We start from the raw sequence: 11578 nt of genomic DNA, 5'->3' as shown, positions 1-11578 counted from the left end.
ACTAATACTAATATTCTTATTCCTCATACTATCCCGCATAAAATAATATATATATTTATACATGACTTATATATATATATATATGTATATTATTTATAAGGAAAACAAAAAAGAGCAACCAAACATTGTATAATTAATGCTAATATCTATGTGAAAATTAATGGTCCGTTGGGTCAAGTTTCTTTTGAGTTAAAAGAATTTTTTTTCAACGTTACGGTATTTGACCAAGCTTCAAATGAAAAACAAATGCTTTTGAGAAGAACTAAAGCAAATTTGAGAAGCGAAAAAAAATAGCTTCTCCCCAAATTACTTAAAAAAAATATTAATACATTTAAAAGCACTTTTTAAAAGATTGGCCAAATATTGATTACTACTAAAAAGTATTTTTCAAATTAAGTAGTCAAACACAAACGGCTTCTCACCAAAAGTACTTTTGTGAAAATTATTTTTGAGAAAAGTACTTCTTCATATTTATACTTGGTTGAAATAAAACTTTTCATTTTGACAAAAAAAATAGTGCTTCTAATAATAAGCTTGAGTGTAGAAGCTTGGCCAAACGTGCTATAAATTCCCTCAAATCTCAACCAAATATTATATAGATTTCCTAACAACCAAACCAAACGGCCCCTAGTTAGTAATTTCAAATACATAGTATTACTTTCTGAAACGAAAAAAAGATATTGATGCCATTTGTGATTCGGGCTTAATGAACCATTATACTCTACCCGACGGGAAATCGGGTTTTTGGGAGAGCCGCTTAACAATGGCGGATTTACTTCTCTCCTTTCACTTGTCGGACCACTACCCAATAATAAATCCCTCCTCAAACATTCAACTCAAACCCTAACCCTAATTGTGAAAAAATCAACTCACAAATTATAGTTCATAGATCAACGAGATGGAAACTCACATGGCTCACCATCTGTTTGAGAGACGCCCCATATACAAGTCCAAAGCTCCTGCTGCCAAATGGTTCAAAGAATGGTAAGGAAACAAAAGTTTAAAATAAATCTCAATTTCGCAATTAATCACTTGTTCAATTATACTTTTAATTTGTATCTGTTAAAAATTCTAGCTCCTTTGTTGTACCATATCTAGCCGGTCCTTGCCTGCACAAGCAATAATAACTACGAATTGAATTCGGTTTTTGTTTTTTTCTTTCTAATTATAATTAGATGTTATAAATTCATCTTGTATCTAATTGGGTTTGATTTCAGTCTGGTGGTGCATTAATGGAGGAAATAGTTATAAGTAGCTTTGTAATTATCCAAGGATATATCAAATCAGTCAATCAACTAAGCCTCAATCTCAAATTCGTCTTTTTTGTTTTGTTTGAGAAGGTAACATAAATCTCAAATTCGTCTTTGTGGTGATTGGTGAATAGAAAGATCATGTGATTCAGTATTCACTATGAATCAGTTATTTTGTTACCTTGAATTTGCAACTTCTTTGCTTGGAACTATTCGTTAGAGGGTAAGGACCTACAATTCATACATTAAAAGCTGCAATAGAGACCACAGGACAAATTGGTTTCTTTTGCTCCAAGCAAACTTGTCAGTTCACAATCATGTCAGGGAGGACTGGAGAAAGACTACAAATTATAAACTAGAAAATCACCTTGGATTATGCTTCGTATATTGCTAACATTCTATAACTTGCATGAACTTTTAGTAGTTCAGGCACGTGTTTGATTTCATTTAACCTGCGCTTTAATTATCTCAGAGGATCAGTCATTAGTCACTGAGTTGAGTGAGAAGAGTGTTTTTTTAGCCATGTGATTTATTGTAGTTCATACTGTGTTTTAATTCCGTTACTATTATCATTTTTTCCCAGGGTCCCGCAAGATGTTGTAGCAACTGGTGGGAAGTGCTACCTCTTAAAGTGGGTGAATGGTTAGTTCAATTCTGAAAGCTCCTATACATCTTTCTTATAGTTTTATGTTGGCTCGTTTTATATTCTTTATTTTTCTGGATCTTTGCAGGATTTTTAACTGCTTTTTTTCGTCATATGCTGTGCCTTTTAGGTGGTACTTTGAGTTTGAGCTTATATTTCTCCCTGTCTACTTTGTTTATTAGAGGCCACATTGAAAGCTCTGAAGGAGAAGCCCAAAGAGCCAGAGGTACCCGTGCCAGAGCCGGAGCCAACTACTGAAGTTCTTTTCCTTTGTAGCTATGACGGTTGTGGAAAGACATTTATTGATGCCGGGGCCTTGAGGAAGCATTCTCACATCCACGGGGAGAGGCAGTATGTATGTCATTATGAGGGTTGTGGAAAGGTAAGAGTTTATTATCTTTGCATTAAGACCAGAGGCGGAGCTAGCGTACGTTTTACGGGTTCGGTTGAACCCAGTAACTTTGGTCCGAACTATGTATTTCTCTTAAGAAATCCATTGTATATGTATTAATTATTAACTTAGAACCCAGTAACTTAAACGAACTACAATCCCGAACCCATAAGCTTCAAATCCTGATTCCGCCTCTGATTAAGACTGCACTATATGCTATAGAACTTCAGGATGAGCTCCGTCATTTCATTTTATGAACTTTTTTTTTCCTCGTTTTCTTTTTTTTCTTCGTTTTTTTTTTGCGCAAAGGGCATCTCTGGTAGGGTTGAGTGGGGGAAAGAGATGGAACATGGAACTCGTTCCTTGTCGCAACTATATTACCGTTTTTTATGTACTGTTCCTTTTAGAAGTCCGTAGTTCATATGGGGACTCTGCTTCTCGATGGATACCATAGGTTCTCCTTGAACTCATAAGATATTTTTGTAATGAATTGGTTGGCAGAGGAGTTTATTGAAGTTGTATTATAGGAGTGTTTTTCATTTATAGTTGAACGTTCTTCAACCATTTTGAGTCTCAGATTCAGTGTGTGCTAATCATGGGAAGATTGGATTTGTAGTTTGTCATACTGTTTAAGATCAACTTAATCTTCTGTCTTGAGGAGAAAAAAAAATCCATCTTATTTTCATGATACGCAAGTTCACGCATATGGTTCCTTTATTTATTTCTTGTGTTTTTTTTTCCTCCTGTGAGTCCATTTGGGCTAGTTGTTCAGGTCTTCAATTGTGTCCTCGTCTTCTTTTTGCAGAAATTTTTGGATAGTTCCAAGCTAAAACGGCATTTTCTTATTCACACCGGGGAAAGAGACTATGTATGTCCGCATGAAGGCTGTGGCAAGGTAATATATCAGCAGTTCAAATAGTTCTTCATGTTTATATTTTCCTTTACCCTATCCAGAGTCTCTCCCTCTTACCTACCAAAAGAAATAAACAAAGAAATAAAAGTGATGAGACGCGAAAAAGTGCGCCAGCTGGCCCTCAGGGATTTCTTTCTGTTACTGTAGGAATTCTATGTTGTTTCTTGTTTCTTTCGTGATGTGTGTCCAGGAACAGAGACATGCTTGCATGTACACTACTATTGTTTTATGATAGCTTGTGCTATTTATTGTGCTTCGATTTTACCGATTTCCTTTGAAACCAATGCAGGCATTCTCACTGGACTTTAACTTAAGATCACACATGAAAACACACTCCCAGGAGAACTATCATATATGCCCGTATCCAGAATGTGGAAAGCGATATGCACATGAGTACAAGCTTAAAAATCATATTGCGTCTAGTCACCAGAAGGTTTGCAGTTTCTTTACCGCCCTTGTTTTGACCATGAAATACTAATACGGACTTTATAATTTCTCAATTTTGTGCTCTTTGATCACAAACAAGTTGACATGTGTCCTAAATGCATCATCAATAACCACTGCCTGTTCTGTCCCAACTATTTTGGATTCTTAACATTTTTGGGTCAATTCCTCTCCGTAAACCAGTCTGTATTTTGGGTAATGTACGCAAATAAAGTAACTTATTTCGCATGCACAAGTAATACTCTTTGAATATATGTTTCTTTTAAGATTTTCTTTGTTCATAATTTGCAATGCTTTGCCCGGGAGGGGGGAGGGGGGAGGAACTTTTGGTCCTTGTTCGTATTTTCATATGTTTCAGATTAACCACCACCCCTCCCTGCCCCATGTTCAACTGTCATTTCCTCGTCAAACATCTTTAAAGGGAAAATACTCTTCTCAATGTGTAATCTTTTCCTTAATATGAACGTGTAGATGGAACTTTGGTGTCCTGTCAATGGTTGGCTTTATGGCACTTAAGCATGCTGACCGTAACAGAAGTTGGCGTCATAATCAGGCCTTGTCAGAAAAGACAGTAATTCTGCAGGAATTTATGTCATGTATCCTCTCGTGCATCACTAAGTAGAACCCAATTTGAAGTTTGACTTTAATGTTGTCAGTTTCTTCTAATGATTTGGTAGATGTTTAAGCTAATATTTTCCTAAAGAAATGCCAATGTGATGCACTTCTCTTTGCATCTTCTAAAGTAGCACTTGAAGCAGGATTTGACTATCGATTTTAAATCTTTTCATTTTGTAGAACTCTACACCAGATGCTCCAAAGTATACCCCACCTGTGGAGAAGCCAATGAAAACACCGAAATCTTCTTCAGCAGCTTATGCCTCATCATCATCTGACCGCCCTTATAGCTGTCCGTACGAAGGGTGTGACAAATCTTACATTCATGAATACAAGCTTAATCTTCATTTAAGGAACATGCACCCTGGTCATTTTCCAGAGGATAATGCCAAAAATGCTCAATCTACTGCTGACAATGAGATGGATGAAGGCAGTGATCAGGACGCATATGCTGCAAAACGTGGAAACGGCAAAATTCAGAAACAGAGCAGGCCAAAGCCAAGCTTGAAGCAGCCACCAATAAAAGTTGCACGCAAAAGCTCTAGTGCTTCTCCAGCCAATATAAGTATAGCAGCGAAGAAGCCCTGGCCGGTCAAAGAAGAGAACTACAATGAAGAAGATAGTGAAGAAACAGAAGAGGAGCGGGATGATGTTGGGGATGGATGGAGGTACGGTGAAAACGATGACGACGACGAAGAGACTGAAGAAGATGAGTAGAGGCTCATTTATAGGTACTTCTGGGATAAATGGTTATCACCGTCTAGAAAATGGGATGAGACCTTGTTATTACTGTACAATCCCTTTTGAGTTTTATGAAGTACGAGGTTTCGGTATTTCCCACACCCCACTCTCTCTAATCCTCCCTCAACATAGTACATACCATGGAACTTGGAGCTTTGTGTTATTGTGCAAGCTTCTTATTCATTCAGTTATTTCATAAATCGAATTATCCTATTTTATTACGTACAAATTTGACTATATCGAGGACTTGAAATCCATAAATTGTCATACAGTACTTCTAATAATACGGACTCTTAAATTAAAAGAAATTCAATGTACATTTGAAGATGGTCAAAATGTAGTTTAGACATTATCAATGAAAGTTGCACCTAATGTCAGTTTAGAAATAATAGTTAGAAAAGTCGTCATAAATACACATTACAATAGCTGTAAATGCTGTGTACTAATTTGGCTACCAGTACACGCAAATAGTGAAAGTTGATAAAAAATTTGTTGAAAAAATTAATATTTGAAAAATGGGTCAGATGAAATAATGATATTTAGTTTTTTTTTTTAATAAACAAATAGAAATTTATATGCAAACAGACTTTAGAGCTATCAATTACTTTTCCTAGTCGACAGTCGTAAAGTAGTTCTCTCCGACCGGGAGACCTTCACTGTTTCACACTTTCAGTGACAATATTAGACCCCTTTGCTTCCCTCTTCTCCGTCACTTTACACCACAAAAAGAGGATTTCGTGCAAGAAAAAACTAAGTGGAATTTGCGCAAAAGGGTTTGATTTCATTGAAATCATTTCAAACACCACCTTCGGGCAGGTATAAATCCACTGTAGAATCTCTGTTCTTTCTATTTTCACTGCTCTGTTACTTTGATTGCTAGGATTCTTGATGACCCTTTTCGAATTTTTGATAAAAAGCTTAGGTTTCAACAAGAATGAATAAAGGAGGGGCTGGTGGTGGAAGTGGTGGAGGGGGCGGACCAACTGCCGCGGCGGCAGCGGCCGCAGCTCAAAAGCAGAAGAGCTTGCTTCAGAGAGTCGATGCTGATATTGGCAATATTGTTGACAATTTTAGCTTCCTTGTTAACGTTGCACGGGTATATATATCTCCATTTCCTTCACCTTTTCCCTTTTCACTTGTATGCACACTGAAAAACAGATCCAAGATTTTTAAATCAGTGGGCACAAAATACAGATAGCCCATTAAATAGTTCTGAGTGTAAGGCCAAAAAGCTGCACCGTCACTGTATACTCATGATTTATAATTAGGTTGGAGCTCCGTTAGGGACGGAGCTAGCATGCCAGTTACGGGTTCGACTCTTTAGCCTAACCCTGTATTTGTTTTTAAAAAATCCATTAAAAATGTACAAATTATTAATTCAAAACGCAATAACTTGAAAAGACTAGAATTCTGAATCTATTAGCTTCAAATCCGGGCTCTGCCTCTGGTCGAGGGCAAACATGAGACTTTTTCCTAGCGGAGGGTAATATTGGACCAAAAGTTTAGTGGAGGACAAATCTGCACCATTTCGGATACTACACTAGCAAATTCGATCCTTTTCCCTTCTTATATTTACGTCCTTACGGAATCTTAAACAGATGCTCGCAAAACCACATAGATCTTTAGAATTTGTTCGGTTTTTATCATATATTAACTTACTTCTTCAGAGCACTTTGTCGACAATTAATGGATTAAACTTCGAGATGGCATGAATTGGAAAAAGGAAAGAAGTGTGCATTTCTTTTTTTTTTTTCTTTTTTGTCTTGAACACTTATTTTGCTGGCCATTTGTTCCATTTCAGCTCCAAAGGCCGTTATGTTTGATTCAAACTGCTAAAGTGAAACTAGGAGATAGTATACTTGTTTATCTTCTTGCAGATGGTTGATATATTTGTTTCCACTTGATGACAACTGCTTATAACAGGTGAATGATCCACCGGTCAGAAATTCACAAGAAGCATTTATGATGGAGATGCGTGCATCTCGAATGGTGAGGATTTTTTTGTTCTTAGTTGTACATAGCTCTGATGTTCAATGAGATGTACAACTCAAATTACATGTGAATGTGCATACGAAAAGAAAACATTTTGTATTAGCAAATTGACAATATTCATTGCAGGAAAAGTGGCCTACTGACCTGAATTTACATATTGCAAGACTTTATCTTTTATGTTTTGGTGCTCTTTTATTGAAATATGGCTGAACATTGGAAACAAAGGCCATCACAATGCTAAAATGATTTCTGTGATTTATGGTGTTTTACTCATTATCCACTTCTTGTTATACCGCAGATACTTAGAGTTCTCAAACTGGCAAAGAACCCAAGTCTTTGTCTTTTTAAACGGGAACTCCAGTTCGAGTAAAGAATATAGGTTACAGTCTCTCTGTCTCTTCTTGTACTTCAGTGCATTTTTGTGAGTGCTAGTCAGCTATCATCCGTTAATAGCTTGTTATCCTCTGTGTTTCTGCAATAAGTAAGACTTGATGTGGTCTTATCCTTTGTTGAGTTGATGCAGAGACCAAATTCACCAGCTATTGAATTATGCTTGAATCTCAGCTTTCAAACACAGTATTCTCCTGTTGTTATATGTCTTTTTTCTGATTTTGTAGAACTTACCTATTCACTTCCCTTGGTATCTCATATAATGGTATTGGATGCATGAACAACAGGTCCAAGCAGCTGACACACTGCTTAAGTTGGTGTCAGAGTTGAAGCAAACAGCTATATTTTCAGGATTTGCATCTCTAAATGATCATGTGGAGCAGAGAACAGAAGAATTTACTGAACAGGCTGAGAAAACAGAATGCATGTTATCTAGAATTGGAGAGGAAGCAGCTGGTAGCCTTAAGGAGCTTGAGTCACATTATTATTCTTCTGCAGAAAGAACCAGTAGTCTGCCTTCTTACAGCCAAGAAACAATGCCCTGAACATGGCTCTACCAACATTGTTTCTTTCCCTTTGTTTTGCCCTTTCTCTATTCCCGCTCCCAATTTAAATTTATCGGCTGGGGATAATGTGGCAAGAACTTCAGCTGTTGGCCCAAGTATATTTGTCTTCCTTGAAGGTGTACTTACCATGAGGTTATTTAATTAATGATGAGAAATCCAGTTTGTTTCCAACTTACTATTACTCCAAAGCCTTTTACAAATGAGACGGACCAATTATAGTGGAGAATACTGCATAGTTAAACTTTTACTGCTACTCTTTTACCAAATATAGTGGAGAGAGCATACTTCAATTCTTTTGTTGCTACTTCTTTACATGTTTTGCGTGGACTTCTACATATCGCAAATCCAAACATAGGTGTACAATGTAGCCAATAACTAGTTGAAATCAAACCATTTACTTATTTGGCAACAAGTGTCAAATTCTTTTTGCCCTGAATAGCAAACGGGATAACTCGTCACTTCAAAGAAAATTATTACCATTTAAACTGCAGGAAATTTGTATCAGTGTTGCACTTCCGTTCTGGTAATTATGTTATGCAAATATATTTCATAGGTCAGAGTCATCAGACTCCCAAAATTGATCGCTCTTGGGCTCAATTGATTACATGGTACCTTCACTTGATGATTATCTTTTAGCAATTAAAGTAAAAGAACAGACAAGATGACAGACAAATAAACCACAAAAGAGTGTCCGATTTCCAATTAGTAAATCGATATTCTTTTACAAAACTGTAAGGACACTACAACTGAAGAGTTTCTACCTAGTCTTAAAAACTTAAAATTAACTGCAGGTACACAACTTAAAATTATCATTTCGGTAGGGAGGAAACAGGTTCTCCATGTCAACTAGACATCTTCATATGCCGGGCAATTTAATGGGACTTTACGTACTCCTGGACAATATGCAGACCCTCAGTCTCTTCCCCATAATCCTGCAAAATGATCAGAAGATTAACTATGATCAGGTTCTATTTATATTTCAGCATTTTTATGACAGAAATCCAGCCCAAGTCATTTTTCATTTAAGATATAAAGCCGAACTATATACATGCTAGAAAAAAATTATATGATGCTTAGTAGCTCATGGATATACCTTCACAACAACACACCCGCAGCCGACAACTTTCCTTGCTTTCCCTTCAGAGTCGATCTTACACAACTGTAAAATGAGCCCAAATAAGAATTAGAAAAGGATAGAACGTTCATACTCCAACGATTCATGTCGCATGAAATGCACATCAAGAGAAGTCAGAAGCTAATATTTTATCACCGCTCTAAGCAACCAACTCCTATGAAAACAACAATCAATAGGTCTAGTTCTTTATAACCAAGACTTATCCAAGTGCTAGTGGCACACGATTCGAAGCTCAGTGGTTAATGGGCCCACTTCTCAATCCTTCTCCACCTAAATAACAAGCTTTTGTCTGCAATACGGTACAAACCCATGTCGTGCGCCAAACACACATTTCACGAGCTGCGCTCTTACTACTGGACAATCAACAAGTCTACTCTTAAGGAGCACTTCTTTTTTCTTAAGGAGCAACTTCTTAACAATAGACATTCCAGTTCATTTTCGAAATCAGAAGGCAACTGTGGTAGACAGTAACGCTGAGAGAGCCTTAGAGCTAAAAAGTAGCAAGGGGCAAACAAAGTAAACTTACACCAGCCCATTCGCCAAGAGTTTTTGCATTCGGCGCCGTAATCAAGCTGACATTGTGATCAGCACAGAGTGCTTTGACCAATTTGACATAATCTGGCTGGTCGCAGTCCTCTGCTAACACACAAAGCTGTGCTGCATGCTTCTCAATCACCTTTGCACCTTCATGTAGTCCCCGAGCTAGGCCTCCATGAGCCTTAGACTTTCTCAGCACCAGCTGCAAAGCAGTCATGATGTCCATGGGCTCTCCAAGTGCTGGAGCAGGAGTCTCGGCAGCAGCAACTGCAACATCCTCGCTACAATTGAAGGGAATATTAAGTAGAGAACCTTATGGATAAGTTAAAGGAAGCGAAAAACTAAAAGAGCAAAATTGATTAAGCAACTAATAACTTTCCAATGTGGCATGAATAATGGAAGAAAAGCAAAAAACCAATGTCCAGTTTCTGCGAAGGCAAACTGGAAGGGATATTATCCCTAACCATTAAGTGCTACATTACATGAAACTTTGGAGACAGTTTAACTTAGAATACCAAGTCCAATGTAAGGTTTGCCAGGGAACAAAGATACCTCCCTTGACTTGAAGTTTCAGAACATAAGCTGATTCTCAAAATTTATGACTAAACTAAAATATTAACATGACATATAACAATGTCTGATACCAGCTGAGAACAGAAGTGGATCCAGGATTTAAGTTTTATGGGTTCAATCTTTAAGACTTTTAGCATTGAACCCATTATATTTTTAAAGTTATGGGTTCTTATTTACTATTTGTTGTAATTTCAGGGGGGGGTCAGCTGGTACCGGTACTCTACATCGGCCTCTGGCTGAGAACTATTTTTTTAATTGTTAGTCGAGAACTGTTATCTATGGCTCATTGTAAATCTTTGGAAACAAGGAAAGGAATGCCAGTCCATATAAACCAAAGCCTTCGTGGCGAGTCTTTCTACTTGCTGTTTAAGTTTTACATCTACTTAATAAAAAGATGGAGGGAGATCTCATGATATTCATGTTAAATAAAGATAGGAGCTGATAAAGAGATGCTATGGAAGGATGAAGATGAGGGAGGAGAGCAAAGGAGAATGGAAGAAGAATTTCCCGGAGAGCTGATGACCATCTCAAGTCATTATCAAGAATTGAATCTTGATAGGTTCCCTAAAACTATAGATTCTCCAAACTTATCCGACACTGACATACAAATTGCAAACCAACCCAAAAAGACTCCAAGCAAACACAGGACCTAATTTAAGCAACAAAAACATACCCAATATTATCCCACACCGTGGGGTCTGGGGAGGGTAGTGTGTACGCAGACCTTACCCCTACCTTGTGGATAGGGAGGATGTTTCCAATAGATTCGACCTAATTTAAGCGTAAAAGAATAATTCAAATAGCACTCTGAAGCACTATCTACTACACATACAAAAATAATTGCACACTAAGTTGCAAAAACTACTCGTAAAGCGGATCAAATACTTAAATCAAGTTGTGCACTTCTGAGTTTTCACTTGTGTCTACATCATTACCAACAGAAATGACATCGACAGGAACATTTATTTATAATCAAGTAAACTAGAATTTGACAATAAAATTAAGGGAATTCATAAAATTCCACTTACACTGACATTTTTCGAGCAATATGGTATACCAAAAGATCTGCTACCTGTTCCTCTCAAAGTAAAACACGTAACTTAGTCAGGTAAATAGAATCAATAATAGACTCCATAAACCCTCATCCCAAATATACCGTGCATATCCTGATCCAACATTTGAGTGCCAAATACTACTAATTTTAACAAGGACTACATCCTTAGTACACACACACACACACACACATATATATATATATATATAATGACTAAAAGATCTAAGTTACGACTTCCCATAAAACAAAAAGAAAAAAAGAGATATATCAAAAATGCATCTTGAATTATAAAGATGGTAACTTTTTGCCAAGATTTAGTGATATAAAGATAGAA

At 37.0% G+C, this 11578-nt stretch overlaps 3 protein-coding genes across 4 annotated transcripts; 2 read left to right on the top strand and 1 right to left on the bottom strand.

Moving 5' to 3' along the window:
• The first annotated feature begins 678 nt into the window (after positions 1-678).
• LOC109210425 (uncharacterized zinc finger protein At4g06634) lies at positions 679-5226 on the top strand. The gene is made up of 6 exons (XM_019373839.1): positions 679-984; positions 1834-1892; positions 2076-2275; positions 3090-3179; positions 3487-3630; positions 4437-5226. The coding sequence occupies exons 1-6, from the start codon at positions 899-901 to the stop codon at positions 4971-4973; spliced, it is 1116 nt and encodes a 371-aa protein (XP_019229384.1). The 5' UTR covers positions 679-898; the 3' UTR covers positions 4974-5226.
• A 347-nt stretch (positions 5227-5573) lies between these two features.
• LOC109210426 (mediator of RNA polymerase II transcription subunit 22a-like) lies at positions 5574-8213 on the top strand. 2 transcript variants are annotated; one of them, XM_019373840.1, is made up of 4 exons: positions 5574-5813; positions 5915-6093; positions 6921-6986; positions 7667-8213. In XM_019373840.1, exons 2-4 carry the CDS (start codon positions 5932-5934, stop codon positions 7922-7924), a joined length of 486 nt encoding a protein of 161 aa, XP_019229385.1. In that variant the 5' UTR covers positions 5574-5813; positions 5915-5931; the 3' UTR covers positions 7925-8213. The 2 variants fall into 2 exon arrangements, with proteins under 2 accessions (XP_019229385.1, XP_019229386.1); XM_019373841.1 differs by having other exon boundaries at positions 5630-5813; positions 5920-6093; positions 7667-8120.
• Positions 8214-8618: 405 nt separating this feature from the next.
• On the bottom strand, positions 8619-11555 carry LOC109210424 (40S ribosomal protein S12-like). Its single transcript, XM_019373838.1, has 4 exons — positions 11219-11555; positions 9607-9898; positions 9039-9104; positions 8619-8877 (listed from the first exon to the last, which is right to left on the bottom strand). Exons 1-4 carry the CDS (start codon positions 11224-11226, stop codon positions 8818-8820), a joined length of 426 nt encoding a protein of 141 aa, XP_019229383.1. The 5' UTR covers positions 11227-11555; the 3' UTR covers positions 8619-8817.
• Between the last annotated feature and the right edge of the window lie 23 nt (positions 11556-11578).

Source organism: Nicotiana attenuata, unplaced genomic scaffold (genome assembly GCF_001879085.1).
Source record: "Nicotiana attenuata strain UT unplaced genomic scaffold, NIATTr2, whole genome shotgun sequence".
NCBI classification, from domain to species: Eukaryota; Viridiplantae; Streptophyta; class Magnoliopsida; order Solanales; family Solanaceae; genus Nicotiana; species Nicotiana attenuata.
Note: the sequence above shows the minus strand (reverse complement) of the source record. Positions and strands in the feature narration are given on the sequence as shown.